The sequence below is a fragment of the Tetrahymena thermophila genome, assembly GCF_000189635.1.
Source record: "Tetrahymena thermophila SB210 genomic scaffold scf_8254671, whole genome shotgun sequence".
Taxonomy (NCBI): domain Eukaryota; phylum Ciliophora; class Oligohymenophorea; order Hymenostomatida; family Tetrahymenidae; genus Tetrahymena; species Tetrahymena thermophila.
Window position 1 is genome coordinate 198,107 of NW_002476438.1, and position 21,003 is coordinate 219,109.

Consider the following 21,003-nt stretch of genomic DNA (forward strand, 5'->3'; position numbering starts at 1 on the left):
TAATTAGTTAATTTATTTATTTATTGATTTATTAATTATAATATTTTTTAATTAGAATAATTGATTGATTGATTGATTTATTTATTTAACTTTCATCATATATCTTCATCCCATTCGTTACTTTCATCAGGATTAAAATCTTATTCTATATTATACTAGAACCCTTTATCTCCAGGTTTAAGATTATTTTTCTTAAACAAAACTTCCATTCTGTCTTTATGTTTTTAAAGTTCTTCGTTAGATAATTTATTTAAGTTATAGTTGTTATAGTCAATTTTATAGTCATCTTCGTCTTCGTCTTCTTCTTGGTCTTCTTAGTCCTCTTCATCTTCATCGTCTTTATAGTAATCATATTCATCTTATTATTAGGACATTTTACTAGTTTAAATGCTTCCTGCTCCTTTTTTACTCCAAGCATATTTAAATACTTCCTCTTCGTTTTCATAATCATCTTCATCATCGTCGTCATCATTTCCTCCTCTTAAGTAGCTAGGCTTACTTCCATATATACTAGAAGAAGCTGCTGCAGTTTTCGAATTAGAGGCACTTTACGATCTGATTTGACTTGAGCCCGTTAATAAAGAAGATGCAGTTGTTGATGATGTGCTTGCCCCTCTTATCCCAGAGCTGGCTCCTTTGAAGTCATTTCCTGTTAATGGTGCTAAACTATTTGATTTTTTTGGTGGTTCTTTAGGTTTTTCTACTTTTGCTTGAGATGGCTTTGCTGTTTTTGCGCTAGACTTGTTTCCACTACTCATTCTCTTCTGTAAACGTTAAACTAAAGCTGTTAATTATGTTAGTTAGTTCGTTAGTTAGTTAGTAAATCATTTATTTAAAAGTTAAAATAATAATTGAAAATAAATTATTTCTATCTATTTATAAATGAATGAAATTTTTACATTTTAATTGATCATCAGTAATTGAATCATCATTTAAATAAGTTTCATGCTTTATTCTTAAATATTCAATTGCATCTTTCACATCTGTATCTTATTATAGCTTTTTTAATTTCATTTTATGATGATATAAGTTTCCAGAATTAGGGTCTAAGTATTCAAGAGCTAATTTGGATTTAAATTATTATATGTCATTTTATTGGTTAGCTATGATTAATAAATAATTTTACTTATTGTTGGAGGATCGTACAAAAGACCAAATCTCTTTGGAATTATTTCCTTTCCAAATTTAGTTTTTGCTCCTTTTTTTGATGCTTATGTTTTTGGCTATTTTGTAGTTGTAGTAGTATTAGCCGCTGCTGCTGCTGTTTATTTTGAAGTAGTAGATTTAGATGATGCTGCCTATGTGCTTTTTGAAGCTTCTTAAATAGATTTTGTTTCACCAAATCCACCACCAAATCCAGAAGTGTATGAGGAGCTTGCTTTTTTTGTTTAGGAGGTAGTCAATACTGACGAAAGTCCTCCAGTTAAACCTCCATTTTTTGAAAGGGACCCAGTCAGACCAAATCCTTTTTTTGGTTCAGACGAGCTACTTCCTCCTATTGAAAAGTTATATGGATCATTTTTGTTACCTCCTATTGAAAAGTTATACATCTTTGTTTAAATTTATGAACTTCTTAAGATAATATTGCTATATTTTTCTACTTAAATATTCTTTGTTTAACCAAAAATTTTTTTGAAAATTTAGTTATTTAATTATTATTTTTAAAAGAAAGCACTTAATTATTAAAAAAAAATCTAATAGGATAATGATATGATGAAAGGTATAGTTGTTAATGAAATCATCAGTCAGCCTTAAGCATAACATGTATATAAACTATTACTTATTTATATGCGAAAGTAAAAAAGAAAACAAAAAAAAAATCAATATATTTGGAAAAATAAAACTTCAATAATCAGTTTTGAAGGTGTGGCTACAAAATTAATTTTCTTATTTTTAATAAATGCTTCTACTTTAAGGTAAATATTTTGTTTTTTTTCTATGAGCTTGAGATCTAATTTATAAATTAACCCTATTTAAAACAAATTTAATAACCAATTAATCAATTTATAAATTAGTCAAACAATCAAACAAAATAGTAATACAATTTTTTAATTATTTTAAATGAAGGTAAAAAATTTTTTGATTTTTTAATTGATGTTAACATCAAATGTTTTGAATATTATATTAAATAATAACGTAGAAATGTGAAAATTGTTAACTATGTTTTCAATCAGTTCAAAAAAAGAAATGTTATTAAATTTATTGTTTTTAATGAAAGAAAGTTTGTATTAAATTTTTAAGAAAATAAAAATAAATAATTTTCTTTTAATGTCTAATTGTTGAAATTATGAATGAATAAACAAATAAATTTACAAAGACAAATAAATTAATAAAAAGGGAAAACTGATTTGAAAAAAAACTAAAAATTAATCAAAGAATAATAAATAATTTTAGTTATTTTTCAACAAAATTTTTTGAAATTTAACAAGCTTGTTTATATTTTTCATACATTTATAAATTAAGAATGAAATGGTTTAATAACGCTTTATTTTCCTCTACCCATAGCTTAAATAACACTTTTTTTTCCAATATTTTTCCTATTTTATTTCTGTTTTGGGATATTTTCTAACTCCTTTTTCTTTTAAAACATTTTGAATTAAGCTATTTTAAATTTAGGGTTGCCATTAGGAAAATAGAACTCGTAGTCCTTAGGCTTATCAAGATACCACAATATCATTTCTTATTAATTCAAATTTACTTAAACGGCATCGAACTGTATAGTGTGATTTGTTAAATGTTATTAAAATTTTATTCTCTCATCTATCGAAATTGAAAAATCTTTGTTAATAACTTTACTTAATCGCTAGGACTTTTCTTTTTTATTTTTCTTTTTTTAATCTAACTGAGTCATGCTACCTTAAGATTTTTTATTGGATTCATCTTGTATTAATTACTCTATTTAAACTTTTCCAATACTTCCTCTATATTTACTATTTTCTCGTTTCGTTACACTTGAAGATTAAGATCTTATTTTTGATTAGATTTAATCTTGCTAATTTTGCTGCTATCTGGTTTTTTTTTCAGACTTTTAATTTTCATACTACATTTGAGCTTCTTTACCTGATTGAGACATATGCGTGTTCATTTTATTTTTATAATACTCTTTAATAGGAGATTCATTATTATTGTTGAAGACATTTAGTTATTCAATTTCATCAAATTTTATTTTCATCGAATTACTATCAAACCCTGAAAGCTTTCTCTAACCTTTTTTATCATCTTCATCGTATATTTCGTTATTGGTTAACAAATTTTTATTATCTTAACCCTAAGTTTAAATCATGCATGATTGCTAATTAATGCTGGGCTCACTTTCCAAAAATAATAAATGCTAGGAACTTTCATCAGTAAAAGACTCGTCCTCGTTTTCATTAAGAAAAATTTCATTTTCTTCTATCATTTTTTCAAGGTATTGCACTCCCCTTTCGAAGACTCTTGAGATTATTTTTAGAGACTTCGACTTCTTTTTTGAAGATCTTTTTTCAGGCTTTCTTTCTTGCTTAAAGCTTTATGTTATTTTAATAACATCCTTTGTTGCTTCTTTATTGAAATGGACGAGAGTGCAACTTCCTTACAGGTGCTTAAAGCTGCCACAAGCTGTGCATTTGATATTCATAGATTAATAATTTTCATATAGCAAGATTTTATCTTTCATTGAAAAGAAAGTTTGAAAATCCTTTTGATGTTCTTTTATAACTTCTAAGAAGCTTTAATTGCTTATTTTAGCAATTTTGGTAAAACCCTTTGATCGAGCAGAAGCGCTACGAGTCATACCAGTAAAGAAGTTAATTTGCCCTAAAATATTTCCAGTTTTCAAGAAACAAATAGTTTTGTGAGTGCTTTTATCTTGTTAGTTTTATGTGTAAATTTCTACTTATCCTTCAATTATCATGAGAAGGGCTGAGTCAGAAAAGTCATTTTCTTAAAATATTACTTGATTAGGGAAGTAGAAAATCTCCTCACATTGTGTGGCAAGATTTTCTAGTGTTTGCTAGCTAAAATTATTCTTAAGAAAATCAATTTTTGCTAGAATCTACTAAAAATATTCTTTTCTCATGAGAGTGGTGAGCTCGCTAGAAATCTTTGATAAAACACCTTGTGTTTCTTCGTTTAGCTTCTAGTAGTTCTTCTCGTAATAGTATTCTAAGTAAATATTAACTCTTCTCTGTAAACTCATAGAAATATTTTTTTCCCTCATATAATCATTAATGATATTTAGATCACTCTTTTTATTTTCTTCACTTGCATTTATATCTTCTAATATGTTCCCTGTTGCGTTAAGCATGTATCCAATGATAATAACTACAAATGGCATAATACAGCATGTAAACATAGTCTATAATACTGTAATTGCAGTGTTAGAACCTGTTGTCATTAATGTTAGAGCCCAATAAATAGAAAGGAGATACACCTTCCACCAAGTATTATCTGAACCAAAAGTATCAGCAAACCAACTAGAACTCTCCCCAATAAACTTAGAATCTATCTGTGCTACTATGTACCAAAGACAAGCAATAAAGTGGGCGATAATAAATAATTTGAATATCAAATTAACTAGTTTCATGATATAATACCTTTTCATCATCATGCATAGGCATTTTTCAAGCTCATCAAAATCAACTTAGAGACTTTTCAACTTAATAAAGCAAGCAAACTTTAGAATATAGTTAATTGAAGTAGCAGAGTAATGCGATTCGTTACTGTCTTATTGCTGCAAAAGTAAAGTGAATAGACAAAACATTGGTAGAACATCAAAGAAAGCTATTTTTTTAATGTAAAATAGTAGTATTTCTTTCCTTGAAGTAACTATGACAGATTCTTAATGAATTGTTGTATTCAACTTTCTAAAGATTTCTAAGCTCCAAAAGATCAAAGTAGTCTTAAAAATATAAAACTGCTGACCCGTCAACACATCTTCAAAAACTAACATGATAGAGAAAAGTAGATAAAAGAATGTGTTGAAAAATATGAAAAGTAAAAGAAAGACCAGTCCTAATTTACTTTGTTGATTCATCACTGGTACCTTGGCAAAAAAATTTGAAAATATTTTATTGCATTCATGAGCTAGTTAAATTGCAAGTCTTTTAAAAATATTTCTAGATTTTTACTCTAAGTAGCCATCGCTTTTATCATTTAATGTTCTGTGAACGCTTTCTAATTTTAAAAATTATCTCCTGCCACTAAGAGTGAAGTTGTTGTAAAAGCCAATCAGCCTTTTCTTAATCATTAAGACTATTGCAACATTCAGATCTGATAGTTATTTAGCTTATTTTTTTTAAACTTAGGGAATCAAGAAGCTTAATTTCTAATTTTAAGTATTGTTATTGTCATTTTTGTTATTGGTTACTACAGTTTAAGTTTGATCATATAATTCTTCATCATAGAAGTCTGCTTCTTAACCTTTAGTGTTGCTATATTTTAAGCTTTTATTCATTCTTAACTTACCTTAAGCATTATCTGATAAATCAATATTCTTTTTTATGTATCTCATCTGAAAAGAAGCGCGATTACTGATAACCTGATGATTACCAATGCTAGATCTACTTATAACGCTTCTTCTTTCTTAATCTGTGATTTATTTACTGTCATTTATCATGCTGTCCTTTGTATATTTGTTATCTTCTTCGGTATTATTTTTAATGTTTAAGTTATTATTGGTATAATTTATAAATGAAGGGTCGTTATCTATAGAAAATAAAGTGTCGTCTCGTAGATTCATTGTTCTAAAGTTTTTCCCTTCATCTGTATCATATATTTCTAAAAACTGCTTTTATTTAGTATGACATGCTTTTGTATCTACAAATTAATTTGCAAAGCTCATTCACTCTGTCTATCTATTGTTTGAAAACTAAGCAATTTGTATATTTAATTCTACTTATTTGCTTCCGTTTAAATTTGTTAAAAAAATATATATGTGTATATATGTATAAATAAATGTATGTTTTACTCTACTTCTTAAGAACTTTATTAAATCTTAAAAATTAATTAAATAATATAAAAAATTTCAAGTCTTTTGAATAAAATATATAAATTTTTACTTGTATGCTTGTTTGTTAATCAGTTCTTATTTAACTAAAAAAAAATTTATCAGAAAATTTACAAAAAAACTAAATAAAAGTAGAAATAAATAGATAAGTCAACTAACAAACTAAATAAATAAATTGATTTTGTATTACTTTATTTATTTATACTCTCATTATTTATAATTATTTTAAATGTTAAAATTCTGTGAATAATGATAATAAATGAATGAATGAATGAATAGATGGAGGAATAATTTGGTTCATAAAAAAAATTAATTTAGATTGATAACTAGTTAAATTGATAACATAATTTATTATTTAAGGAAGAATAAATTGGTTCATAAAATATATTAATTTACATTGATAACTAGTTAAATTAATAATATAATTTATTATTTACTAATTTATTTTATAATTTTAAATCTATTTAAGAAACCTCATGACAAACAGACAGTCTAACTAATTATCTATCTATCTATTTAAAAAATTTGAACCAATTTTACTTTGCTTTGCTTGATGGTCAATTTTTATGATTAACATTAAGCTTAACTATTTAAGTCTTCATGTGATTTTTTTTAAATTTAAGCTGAGTAGATATTCTATGCTATTTTTTTCTAACCAATAGTGTATTTTAAATTAATTTCATAAGATATTTTTATTATTTAGAATGCAAATAAAAGTTAAACTGGCTAATTCTTATTTTCATATTGCCATGGTTAAAGTAGTAATCATAATCTTTCTACTTATCAAGTTGCCATAGCACTCTCTCTTTCTCTTCTTGAATGTCTTCTTGCTCTTTTTTCTCAATATTTTTTTATGAAGACTGTGAGGGAATTAGTAATTTTGAATTTAATTGCTATTAGCTGATTTATTTCTAAATTTTATCAAATTTCAATTGCCTGCTTTAATTATTTTTTTTCTTTTTATCATATAGCATACTTTGGCAGTACTTCTTTTTCTGTTACTTTTCATCGGAACTGTCACTGTCAAACTAACCTAAAGTAGGCATATTATTATTCAACAAGCTCTCTTTTCTATTACCTACAAGGACTTTAGAATTATTTTAATCTTTACTTTTTTTACGGCCAGGATACATCTCAGAGCTTTGAGTTATTGCTAAGCTCCCTTTTTTTTTTTTAGCACTGCAAGAGTTGCCATTTTGATCTTGGTCAACATAGTTGTTTAAAAATAATTTAGACTAAGATTAAATTTTTAAAGATTTCTTTCGATTTTATTCAGCTATTGAAAACATTTATGGGTTCAAAATCTCTACCTGATTGTTTTGGATTTAATCATCTTTATTACTCGAATTACTTTTTCTGCTTTAATTCTTTCCATTTTTTTGCATATCTGATTTTGATTCTATGTTACTATTTTTACTTTATACAAGATTTTTTTTAACTTATTGCTCACTTGAACTAATTTCGCATGAAGATTCTTCTTCTATATCATTATTTTCGTTAAAACTTTTTTCTTCTTCTCCCTCTTCAGGTTCTGGTTCCACACCATCATCTTCATCTTCATCACCGTCATCATCATCTTCATCATCCAATTCTCTCATAAATTTATATTAAGAATTACCACTTCCAAGCTAAATATCCTAATATTCGGCTGTTTTAGCTTAAGTCAACCCTATATTTTTTAAGGCATTTTTTTTTTAAATTGCATGTCTCTTAATCTACTTTCTATCTTATTTCATGATATTTAAGATTCTAACTTTTTCCATTACATTTTGTTTACTCAGATGAACAAGAGGACAGTTTCCTTGCAGATGCTTATAGCTTGAGCAGGCTGAGCATCTAATATTCATCTCCTCATAATTTTCATATAGCAAGATATTGTCTTTCATCTAATAAAATGTTTGCACATCTTTTTCATTCTCGTTTACTACTGCCAAAAAATTATCTCTGCTTATTTTTGCTAATTTTGTGAATCCTCTTGAACGAGCTGACGCTGTTCTTACCATGCCTGTAAAGAAATTAATCTACCCTATAATTTAGCCTTAACCTAAAAAGCAAATAGTTTTTTAATCTTTTTTACTTGATCCTACCTACTGATAAATCTCTACTTGACCTTCTATGATAACCAACAAAGCAGCATCTTTGAAATCATTTTCTTCAAAAATGATTTGGTTTGGATAATACACAATTTCTTCACACATGATTGAAAGATTTGCTAAAGTTTAAACAGAGAAATTCCTATGTAAGAAATCAATCCTAGATAATATTTATTAAAAGTACTCTTTCTACAAAAGATTGCGGAGCTCTGTAGAAATTTTTGAAAGCACACTTTTAGCTTCATCAGTCTGCTTTTAGTAGTTCTTTTGGTAGTAATACTCCAAATAGATATTTACTCTGCCTTACAGGTTGATAGATATATTCTTTTCTCTCATATATTCGTTTATTATGTTTAGATCATTTTACTTGTTTTCTTCACTAGCATCTATTTCTTCTAATATTGCTCCAGTTGCGTTGAGCAAATAACCTATTATTATTGTTGTAAAAAGCATTATAAAAGATGTAAAAGACACCTGTAATATTGTCTTAGCCTCATTTGATCCTGTTGTCATTAGAGTTAAAGCCCAGTACATGGATAAAATATAGACTTTCCACCACGTTCCATCAGCTGCCACACTTTCCGTGTACCATGTTGTTTCTTCTCCTAGCCAATTAATCTCAATTGTTGCTATGATAAACCAGCCACAAGCTATAGTATGAGCAAGAATAAATAACTTAATTATCAAGTTTGATAATTTAATTAAGTAGTATCTTCTCAGCATCATGCAAAGTCTTTTTTAAAATTCCTCAATATCCTGATTTAAAATTAAAACCTTTGCGAAGCAAATAATTTATGTAATAGTTCTCGTGGTAAGCATCTTTTCTGTTTAATCTTGGAGCAGTAGAATAATAATTACTAAGAAAGAAATAAAGTCACAGATAAACTTTTTAGGAAAGTAACTAAAAAAAATGTCCTTTCTGTTCGTTAGTATGTTCGAATCTTTATATATTGTTGTATTAAGTCTAATCAGGATTTCAAATGTCCATATGATCAAGGTAGCTTTATAAAACGTTAAGTCTTGCTGAGTGAGCATATTTTAGAAAACAATCATTATAGACAGTAATAAAAAGAATAATGCATTGTATACAATTAATACAAATTTTATGAGCATGTTTATTCTACTTTAAGCACTTATTACAGGAATTTTACTCAACAAAAAAGAATCAAATATATTCATTATTAGCTTCACGAATATGAGAGTTTACTGCAACATGGTTATTTTCTGCTAGTTTTCAAAGTAGCCATCGCTTTTATCATTCAAAGTAGTATGCACACTCCTCTTTTCAAGGTAAATTTTCTTACCTACATTCGTGAAATTTTAATAAAAATTAATCATTCTCTTCTTTATTTTTTGTATCAATTGTTATTTTTTTAGAGTTTAACCATCTTTATAGCTAAAATGCTTAGTTCCTCTCCTAACGTCTTTCTAATTGGTAAAATGTATCTACTTATGAGAGCTTCCATTTGGTTTCAGGCTGTCCTCTCTTTCGATTATTTACTTTCTTTCATGAGAATGTGAAAATAAAGATTAACTTTTAACAAAATTATTTTAGTACTACTCCTACTTAATGTAATCTTTCATAAATTTCCTTTCTAAGTATGAAGATTGTATCATCAATGATTATAAATCATTTTAACCAGATGATTATGGAGTAGTTTCGCTCGCATTTTTATCTTCGCTGTATTAAAACTCTGCTGTATCCTTAAATTTTGTTTCGTTGTTAACCTAAGAGTCTTAATTTTGTTATGTTTCTAATTTATTTGTATCTATTATCGCATCATTTTCTGTATCATATGACTAAGTGTATCTCAAATCATTTTTATTTAGCTGCTAAACCTCTTCATTTTATATGAATTTCATGCGATCAGTTAGAATATTTACTTGAGCTTCTCTTTAGTTTTCCATCTATCAATTTACTTCAGTTTTGTAAATACTAAGCTAATTTTAATTTTAATTTTACTGTAGATTTTGTTTCTACTTATTTATTATTTCCAGCCAAAGTCAACTCTAGTTTATTTATTTACTTGCCTAAATGTGTAAAATATGTTTTGGAAGCAGATTATAATCTATAGTCTACACTGATTTATTACTTTTCAGGTGTTTATTTATTTATATGTTTTTTTGTTTGTTTGTTTGTTTGTTTCTCAATTATGGTTTGTAATAGGAATAAATAAAAATTCGATTCGATCATTTAAATAAAAAATATAAGGTCATTTCTTTTTACTATATTAGCTGTCACTAAAATAATAGGATGGATAGCAACTGCCTTTTAAATAGATAAAAATGCTACTAAATTCATTTATCTTTGAATTCTTCATTAAAATTTGTTCTTACTTACTTATTTATTTATTTATATATTTAAAACTGATTAAATAGCCATTTAGCTAATCCTACTTGGTATTATAGGCTTAATAAAAATAAATTAATTTTCATCCTTTTTTGTTAACTAAATATTTCATTTATTATTAGGTAACTAAGTGTATATATCTATGTATGCATCTATTTATCTATGTATGTATGTGAGTTTTTAAATGAGTGATAATTTAATTAAAACACTTTTTACCAACAAATATGAAATTATTTTCAATTTAAAGGATTAATTTTAAAATATATTTTAAAGCCTTAAGAAAAAAAAATAAAAGTCTTTTTTAAAATTTTAGCGACATTATTCATAAAAATAGAATAAAATTAAAAAATATTATTATATATGAAACATTAAAACATAAATAATATTATGAAAACAAGCTTAAATTTTCCCAATAAATTATCATATTTAGATTAAACTAAGAAAAATGACTTCATATGAGGAAAACCAAATAAATAAATAGAGAATGTAATGGATTGATCTAGAAAAATATGGAACCTTTGTAAAAAAAGAAATATAATTTGCTTTAAATTATTATACGAACTTTGAATTTTATTAAATTTCATTAAATCAGTTTGAATTCCGTAAAAATGAGTTTGATATGTCTATAGTTTTGGACTATTTATGTATTAGTTTATTAGTTAGTTAAACCAGAGAAAGAGAAGAATCATAAAAAATATTTTAAATTTTTTTGAATCAAGAATTGAACATACAAAATAGAACTTCATTTATTTTTAAATAAAATTTTCTAAAAATCTAATTAATTAACCAGTCAGTTTTAAATGGTTTATGAAAATTAAAGAAGAAAATAAAAATTATATTTCAAGAATGAATAGTGAGTTAATTTTTAAAATTTGATCAGTGAATTAAAAAAATTCAGAAATCAATTAGATATTAACAGTTCTATGTAAATGTGACTAATAAATATAATTAGATGGTCTCAACAATAAATTAGATTAAATATTAAACTCCTTAGTGTATATTAAATTTCAATTCACTTTTTTAGGATTTACTTAATACCATAACCAAATAAAATAAATAGAGGTCTGTCTAAAATATGTATGATAATACAAAAAAATATTTAGATTTTTTTAACGCTCATTTTAATTTTTCAAGATATGAAGCTTTTTTTATGGTTTCTGCTTTTATAGTTCGCTAAATATAAATAAAGTTCTATTTTTTTATTTTTTTGTTTATTTTTGTAGAGAAAATAAAATCAAGACTATTTTCTATTCCTTCATGTCATGTTTTATAAACATTAAAATAAATTACTTTATTTCAAGCTATTAGTAGAATATTTAAAATCTCCTATAAGTATAATATTATCAATAATATTTCTCTCTTAATTGAGGTGTTAAGTTGATATTTTTGAGTTATATTTTTATTTATTTATTTATTATACATTTTTATCACTTATAAAGTTTTATTATTTTATTAAATTTAAATAGACATAGATAGTGATCTTCTTAAAATTTATCTTTTTATTTGCTTTTTTTTTGCAAATTAGCTAGATAGGTCATTAGAAGAAAGATTAGTCCATTTTTCAGCTGAATTTATTTATAATATTGGTTGCCGAAATAACTGAAGAACAAGCTTAAAAAGGAATTTATAAGAAATAAATTGATTTTGGTATGAAAATCAAGTCTAAATTTGTTTTTTTCATATAATTATATCCTAATTTTTTTAAGAAAATATTGGCATGATGTATTTATTACATCATCAATAATTTTTTTCTTAATATTTTATAAAAAAATATATGAAATATTTAAATTAAAATTTTCATTAAGAGTATTTATTTATAAAATAAAGCAAAAAAAGATGTAGTTTATAATCAATAAGAAAAGAAATGACATATTTTAGCATAAATAATTATTGAATTTTATGAAACAAAATATTATATATTAACTTCTAGATCTAGTTTCACCATATATTAATTTTTTGAGGGTATTAAAATGTAAGAATTCATTTAATTAATGGATTCGATATAAAATAATTTATTTATTTATTTTATTTGCTTAGGTCTAAGTAAATTGCAAGATGTTTTCAAAACAATTTAACAACCTTTATTTGTCATTCAATAATCCATCTGTTATTCTTGGACTTTATATGTGTGTGTAAGATAATGAGTTTTAAAACTAAACAGGTAAAACAAATATTTTAGATTCAAAGCAAATTGAGTGAGGAGATTATTCAATCTTCTCAAAAAATAAAATAAATCTGTTAAATAATTTAGAATGCATTAATTTTATATTTCCTCTATAAAAAAACTGATCTTTATTTTTTATTATTAGAAAGATTCAATGATAATATCAATTAAAAATTTTCTTTTATTTATTTATTAATTAATAAATAAATTTCTCTTTTATATCTAAGAAAGAAATAACCTTACAAAAATAAGATGGATTTAACCATATATAAATATTTAATAGTAGAGAATAAACTACACCTTAAAGAGCAATAGATAAATAAATAAATATTCCATATTTAGGGATGTAAAATTTAATATCTTCATTTGTTCTCATAAAAAAGGTTTGTCTGTTGTTAAAATTCACAAATAAAAAGTTTATAAAAATCTAAAAAAAGATAACATTTTAAATAGCTTCAAACAATTTTTTAGCTTTATAAACAAATAAATTAACAAATAAAAAATATTTATTTTTAGAATTGTTTTGGAGATTATTAGATATATATTATTGTGAAATTTAATTTTATTTATTTATTTATTTGTTACTTTCATTTTAATTACTTAATATTTACTAAGCTACCTATATTTTAAAGCATCTAAATCTTTTAGACCAAAAACGATGCTCCTCTACTACCCTTACTTCTTCTACTCTGCATGCCTTTTATAAGAGCACCAGCTTAAAATTGTTTAAGTTCTTTTTTCTTTTGATAGTATTTGTACTAATGAATTTTAATGAATGCATTTCCATGGTTAAAGTAAAAGTCATAATTCTTTTGCTTATCAAAGCTCCAATAAAAAGTATCCATAATCGATTAGTATTTCCTGATATTCTTATCTATCTTACCTCCGTGCGTAGAACTATTATTAAGGATATTATTGTAGCTACTATTTAGCTCATCATAGACAGTATTTTAAGTTTGTAGATAATTTTCTTTTATTTAATCAAACATTAACATTTCTTCTCCATTTTAACTTTATGGACTTCTGTCTGGTGAATTAGATTAATTTTCCTATTCTTATATGTCCTTGATTTCTTATAGTTTCATTTTCATTTCTAATCTGGTTTATTTTTAAGCATTTTAAGTATAAACTGGACTAAAATGTTTATTTATCTATTTTTTTTTGTTGATAGCTTCTTCTGGTAATATTTAGTTTGCTTAAATCTTAATTTACTATTAATTTTCATCAGTTTTATCAGTTTTTTTGTTTAAATTTATTAAGTCTGATTGCTTATGAATTTATTCTAGTCTTTCATTTTAGGTGTTAAATTAGGATATTTGGTTATTTTACAACAATCTCCTGTTCACATTTCCATCTTACTACTCTGCTTGAGATTAAGATGAAGATGAGAAAGGTAGTTATGTATTATTATCTTCTTAATTTTCTTTATTTTTATTTTTATTAATTAATTGATAGTTAGAATTTCTGTCCTCTTCTTCGTCTTCCTGCTCTGGTATTTTTTTTAATTGCTATTAGCTCTTTAATGAATTCTAATTTTGCAATTTTGCTTCTGATGATGAACTCAAGTCATCACCATCCTCTTCAACTTCTTCATTTTCTAGAGTTTAGGTATAAAAATTTGAGTCTTATAATGCAGTCTGCAATAACTACAAATTCTTTTCAACAGTTTCTTAAAGTTTTTTTAAAGTGTTGTGTTTTTTGTTAACTTTTCTCTAATTTAGATTTACTCCTCTTCTTTATTAGATTTGATTTGAAACTTTTGCACTTTGTATTGCAAATTCCTTATTAAAATGAACAAGTGAACAAGAGCCTTGTAAATGACCAAAACTTTGGCAAGCAGAACATTTGATATTCATTTCTCTGTAATTTTCATACAACAAAATATTATCCTTCATTTGATAGAAAGTCTGGATATCCTATTCGTTATCCTTAACAACTTCCATAAAGTTATCACGCGTTATCCTAGCTATTTTAGTAAACCCAACTGACCTCGCACTAGCTGAACGAGCCATTCCTGTAAAGAAGTTGATTTACCCTAAAATATTTCCTTCTTTTAGTTAAGTGATCACCTTTATTTCGTGAGAATTAGCTACTTGAGAATATATCTCAACACTGCCTTCTATAATGATTAAAAGTGCTGCATTACTGTAATCATTTTCTTCAAAAATTGTTTAATTAGGAAAATAAGCAATTTCTTCACATTTTATTGCTATATTTTGTAATGATTAGGCTGTGTAGTTATATTTAAGAAAATCAATTTTAGAAAGTATTTAATAAAAATATTCCTTTTAAAGATTGCTTCTTAATTCACTAGATATTTTAGATAGTACATTCTTAGTATCTTCCTGTTGCTTCTGGTAATTCTTTTGGTAAAAATAATCTAAATACACATTTACCTTTAGTTGTAAGTTAGAAGAAATTTTCTTATTTCTCATGTAATCGTTAATAATATTTAAATCTGTTTTTTTATTTTCTTCACTAGCATCCATTTCTGATAGAATTTAGCCAGTCACAGTAATCATATAACCAGCAATTATAGTCGTAAAGAGCATAATAAATGTTGCAAAAAATATTTGAAGGACTGTTGTACCTGTACTTTAGCTAGTAGTCATCATCATAAGTGACCAGTTCATAGCCATTAAATATAATCTCCACCAAGATGGATCCTACAAAATTCCCTAGTTTTACCAAGTAACAGACTCTCCCAAATAGCGCTATTCAAATTTTCCAATTAAATACCAGATCAAAGCAATCATATGCCCAATGATAAAAAACTTGACTATTAAATTAATTAGCTTGATTAAATAATATCTTCTAACCATAGTGCAGAGCTGCTATTAAAATACTTCTAAATCTTTTTGCAAATTAAATAGCTTAACAAAGCAAATAATCTAAAATAATATGTAAACACTCCAACCATCGCCTAAATCTTAAGAGATGTATGCTCCTAATATAAGCAATATGAGCAAAATGAAGGAAATAGAGTCCCAAATTATGTATTTTTTAAAATAAATTGCTACTATTTGCTTTCGATTTGTTATGACATTTGAGTCCTTATGTGTAGAAGTGTTCAATTTGAGTAGGACTTCAAAAATCCATATCCCAAGAGTTATTTTATAGAGAGTAGTTTATGAACCAGGTATAACATCAGGAAATACAAGAATAATGGAAAGAAGTAAGAAAAACAAGAAATTATAGAGAATCACTAAAAAGTTAAGGATTAGAGAAAGATAGGTTTGCTATCTAATAACTGGAATTTTACTAATAAAACTTTGGGAATAAATTGTAATTAATTTCTTTTACAGTTTATTAAAAATCCATGAAAAAGGTAATTAAGATTTTTTATCAAAATAACAATCAGATTTATCATTAATTGTTCTATGAACGCTCAATTTTTCGTAAAACTATAATTTCCCTTTGTTAGTATAATTTTAGAAAAAACGCATAACCCTTTTTCTCATCTTTTGCATGAACAAATGTTCTTAATTAGGCTTATCAAAAACAGACTCTCTTTTTGTCATTTTGTATCTATTTGGTCCTTTAGAGAAGGCGAAAATAGTTTGATCTTCCCCCATAGATGTTGAGATATCTTTGCTCACATCGGATTACCTAGGCATATACATATAATTCTTGCTCTGCCTTTTTTTTAGTTTCTCACCCCAAGCATCAATGCCTCTATCTGACATACTTCCTTTATTTGACTAATATTATTTAATTCCTGTATTGTCTATGTTTATCATCTTCTCTTAGCTTATCCTCTTTTCTGAACAAATCTTATTCAGACTTGTAGCTTCATTATTATAACCTTCACTGTTAAACTACTCCTAATCACCTTTTTTGAGAGGCACTACTTATAAATTTGTAAGGCTTTCTATCTGCTTTCCATCCTTCCATGAAGGCTACTTTTATGTTTAACCATAATGCTAATGCTCCAGATCTTCTACAATAATGTTCTAGCTCTCTTTGTTACCTTGATCAATAGAAGGCGTGAGTAATTTGCTCATTTTATAGAACTTATTTATTTAAGTATTACTCTACCTTTGAATTAGTACTTAATTAATTAAATAATTTGCTTATTTGATATTAAATATCTCTCTAACTTTTTAAATTAAATAATTATATAATTTAATCAATATTATGTTAAGTAAGATCTTTTTATGGCAAAATTATTATTTTTATTATAGATAGATAGATACTTGAAGAACGAACTAAGCGAAATAGCATTTAAATTTTTGATTATTTATCAAGCATTCTTTGAACGATGATAAAACATTTCAAAGTAATAAATTTTCATAATATGCAATAAAAAATTCAAATCAATTAATTTGTGAAAATGCAAATGTTTTAGAGAGAAATAAAAAATCTGAAATTTCACCTACATTTATTGTTTGTTTGTTTCATTTGAAATTTAAATTAAAAAAAATTAAATCTTTTTAAATAAAAGAAAATTTTGAACAAAATCCACTTTTTTGTGTGTTATTAGATGTGTGTTTTATATGCTATTACCTTAAAATTTTTGAAATTAATTTCGTTCATGCTTTGGCTAATTTTGGTTGTTTGAAAGTGTTTAAATTAATAAATATTTTTTTCAATTCTATAACCCCAACTAAATAATTGCTGTAATTAAAATCAGCCAGCTTATTTTAGTGCATTTTGTTCTATAAAAAAAAACAACCTCAACACAAATAAATAATTTGATATAAATAGTTAAAAGAATAAATTAATATTTATTTTCGAGAAAAGAGTAATCAAAGGTATTTAAAACTATCTGAAATCATTTCGTAATGATTCTTCTTCTTAAAGAAATTCAAAAGCAAAAAAATTAATTAAATTTGTGGATTCAAAAATTTTGCTTATAACTTTAATCCAAAAAAATTAAAACTTTTGAATAGTGTCAATTCAAATAATATCGACCTAAAATTTTTATCTAAATTATAAAATTTGAACTATAAAAAATTAAGAACGAATAAATGAATGAATAGCAAGCTTTTAAAATATTGTTTTTTTTAATCATAACTTGTAATAATTTTTTCAGTTTCAGTCGAATAAATGTGATATTTCGTTTGATTTTATATTCAAATATCCTATTTTTATTGCATTAAGAAATTTAGAAAATATTTAACATAAATTAATTTTTATTTTTAATAAAACAAAAATATTATATAGACAAAATAAATACAACTGGCAATATTTGATTTTGTCTTCAATAAGAATTTTATAAAAAAAATATTTAATTTAATTATAATTTATTAGAGTAATTCATAGATATTCATTAATTTCAGGCAGAAGTATTTCAACTAAGAACTAATATTTTTATCTAAAGTTTATATTTTATAAAAAAAGAGAAAAGTAATTCAAGAAGCATCAAAATAATACTTTTATTTTAATTAAATGAGTTTTTGTAAATTTTTACAGTTATTTTACTTTTTTTAATTAAAATTATCAATAAGAAATTTTAATTTTTGTATTTGCAGAAGTTCTATTTTAATTTTTAAATTTTGAAATTTGATAAAAAGTCTTCTATTTTATAAATGAACTATTTATTGTTCTAATTTAAAATATTTAAGGATATTTTACAAAATTTATTGAAATTATTATATGAAAAATATAAAAAATAAATTTTAGTGTTTTATATAAAAGTAAAATTCTTCTTTTTACTTAATTTCTTATAATTAATTAAGATCAGTTTATATGTATTGTTGTGAAACTTTAGTTGATCTTGATTAAAATAAGTAGTTTTTTTAATAGTTTATTGATATTATCCGAGTATTTTGCTTATTATTTTGGTGTTAATAAAATAAAGAAGTAATAAATAAATATTATATAAAAAATATATAAATAAATAAATAAAAATATTTTTGTTGAACTCAAAAATGAAATAAAATATTTAAAATAAAACTAAATTATATTTTTGAAGTGAGTAATAAATTGTTTTTTATTACATTGATATTCCATATACTTCAAATATATTTATAAAATATTGCATAAACTTAATATCTCTATTGAATTTAAGTAAAATTTCAATTTAATAGCAAAAGAAGCTTTTTGAATTTCTTCAGAAAGATTTTAAGACTTCTTATGCAGCTCTTTCTCCTGCTCTTACTGCTCCTTCCATGTAACCATTCCATACAGTTGATGTTTCAGTGGCTGCCCAAAAAATGTTATTGATGGGTTGCTTCCAAAATTTACCATGCAACTTCCATCCATCAACTCCAAAAACTCCTACTGGACATCCTTGCTAATATTTTTCATCAGTGAAATTGTCATCACTAAATAGAAGGAAGTTTTCTCTTATCTCTTTTTCACCAAAGAACTAGCCTAAGTGATATAGAATAAATTCTTATCTCAAATCTTCAGATAGATCTCTGTATCCTTTCTAATGAGGATAAATGAGGAAAGAAAGTAATATGCCATTTTATTCATTAGATACGTCATAAATTAAATTTGGCTATATTTCAGGAGAAAGAACTGCACCAGTCTTACCTTGATCTCTCCAGAAAGGTGTTTTAAAAACACAAAAGATTTTTATTAGCTAGCCATGTTGCATTGCTTTCATCATTTTCACCTTTTCTTAAGGAATGTTTGTGATTTAAATTGTCTTCGAAATAGCTTGAGGAGGAACAGCTATGATAACTCTTTTGCATGTTCTTGTATTTCCTTTTTCGAAAGTTACTATTATGTTTTCTGGATTACTGTTGTCAATTTTAGTTACAGGAGAAGACAAGTGAATATATTAGTTAAGCTACTTTTGTACTGCTAAGGGAACCTAGGAGGAACCACCAACAATTCTATCTTACTAAGCACCTCCTCTTGTATTCATAAGCAAATCAAGATTTCCAGCAGTCTTTATGTAAAATAAAGTGTGAAGCACAGAAAGATCCATAAGATCTACTCCAAAAATAGTATCAGTGGCACAAAGAAATGTTTTATATGCAGGATTATCTTCACCCTTGAACTCTCTCATTGCCCACTCTCTTAGAGTCATTCTGTCAAACTATTTAGCATTTGGAGAAGAGTGTGGATCCTCTAAATTGATTTTCTTTGCATGATAATCAAGTTTGAATTATGAAATACCAAACTAAAGTAGATTATACAAAGATATGCTAGGAATGGTTCCTTTGTAAGTTTTTTTTATCATTCTAAGCTTCTTATCACAAAGGAACTTGAAATAGACAATATACAATGCTATACTTCCAATTAGTATGTTAGAAACCATAAACCAAGTTTAAGTAAAAAGAGAGTACAGATTAGCAATCACAAGCAGAATAAAAAGATATTCTGAGTAATTGTCTTAACCTTTGAAATAAATTATATTATTTCCAACATCGAATTACTCTGTTGTTTTTAAATTGTATTCTTTCACTAAATCATACATCCTAGTTTAAGTAGGTCCAATCCAAGAAGCTCCCTTATCCAATTTGTATCCCTACTTCTCATAAGTGTAAACTCTCCCACCTACTCTATCAAGAGCTTCGTATAATTCAACTTTTTTAGTCTTATCTTCTTCTACTATTTTCTTCAAAGCAAGCAGACCTGAAAGACCAGCGCCAATAATTATAACATCTGTTTAAGTACCTTAATTAGACATTTTTTCCTAATCAAATATCTTTGTTTCTAATTATTAGATTTTTATAAAATATAGATTAATAATCAAATTATCTTATCAAAAAAGAAAAGATTTGTATTTTAAAGTTCTCTTCTAATCTAATGATCAATTATAAATCGTCAGTCCGTCAATTGAAAAGATGAAATCTGATAATACAAAATGATATAAATGATGTGATATTTGTTATTTATTTTATTAAAAACGTATTTAATTTCATTAAGTTTTAATTTCTATTCATAATTTTTAGTATTCTTGTAAATCAAACAGTAAACAATTGAAAAGTACTTGTTCGCATTATCCTCATCACTTTTCATTAAAATAAAATTTTATGAATATTCGGTTAAAGGTAATCCTTTTGCATAAAAAAAATATATATTTAATATATATTATGAATATATTAAATATATTATAAAAATATTAAATTTATAAATAATATATTCATAATAAATTTAATATATTACAACATATTAAAATATATATTAAATATATTAAAAAAACATTAAAAATAAATGTTAGAAAAATATATATTTTAAAAATATATTTAATATATTTAATATATATTTTAATATATTGTAATATATTAAATTTATTATGAATATATTATTTATATATTTAATATATTTCTAATATATGTAATATATTCATAATATATATTAAATATATATTTTTTTTATGCAAAAGGCTTACATTTAACCGAATATTCAAAGTAGATTTTGTTTCAATCAATTCTGATTTTTTAAAATATTTATGTTAATTTCTTCATTAATAAATTATTATGTTAAAAATTTTAAGAAAGTTTATATA

At 24.8% G+C, this 21,003-nt stretch overlaps 5 protein-coding genes across 5 annotated transcripts; all 5 read right to left on the minus strand. All coding sequences in view use genetic code 6, as the record gives it.

The window, feature by feature from the left end:
* Positions 1-95: 95 nt before the first annotated feature.
* On the minus strand, positions 96-1,550 carry TTHERM_00424610 (hypothetical protein; the record flags this gene model as incomplete). Its single annotated transcript, XM_001013738.3, has 3 exons — positions 96-784; positions 900-1,061; positions 1,127-1,550. The coding sequence occupies 3 exons, from the start codon at positions 1,548-1,550 to the stop codon at positions 96-98; spliced, it is 1,275 nt and encodes a 424-aa protein (XP_001013738.1).
* Positions 1,551-2,443: 893 nt separating this feature from the next.
* Positions 2,444-5,821, minus strand: TTHERM_00424620 (cyclic nucleotide-binding domain protein; the record flags this gene model as incomplete). The annotated part of the gene is made up of 1 exon (XM_001013739.2): positions 2,444-5,821. One exon carries the CDS (start codon positions 5,819-5,821, stop codon positions 2,444-2,446), a length of 3,378 nt encoding a protein of 1,125 aa, XP_001013739.2.
* Positions 5,822-6,543: 722 nt separating this feature from the next.
* Positions 6,544-9,987, minus strand: TTHERM_00424630 (cyclic nucleotide-binding domain protein; the record flags this gene model as incomplete). Its single annotated transcript, XM_001013740.2, has 1 exon — positions 6,544-9,987. One exon carries the CDS (start codon positions 9,985-9,987, stop codon positions 6,544-6,546), a length of 3,444 nt encoding a protein of 1,147 aa, XP_001013740.2.
* A 3,193-nt stretch (positions 9,988-13,180) lies between these two features.
* Positions 13,181-16,597, minus strand: TTHERM_00424640 (cyclic nucleotide-binding domain protein; the record flags this gene model as incomplete). Its single annotated transcript, XM_001013741.3, has 1 exon — positions 13,181-16,597. One exon carries the CDS (start codon positions 16,595-16,597, stop codon positions 13,181-13,183), a length of 3,417 nt encoding a protein of 1,138 aa, XP_001013741.1.
* Positions 16,598-18,648: 2,051 nt separating this feature from the next.
* Positions 18,649-20,181, minus strand: TTHERM_00424660 (flavin containing amine oxidase; the record flags this gene model as incomplete). The annotated part of the gene is made up of 1 exon (XM_001013743.3): positions 18,649-20,181. One exon carries the CDS (start codon positions 20,179-20,181, stop codon positions 18,649-18,651), a length of 1,533 nt encoding a protein of 510 aa, XP_001013743.1.
* Between the last annotated feature and the right edge of the window lie 822 nt (positions 20,182-21,003).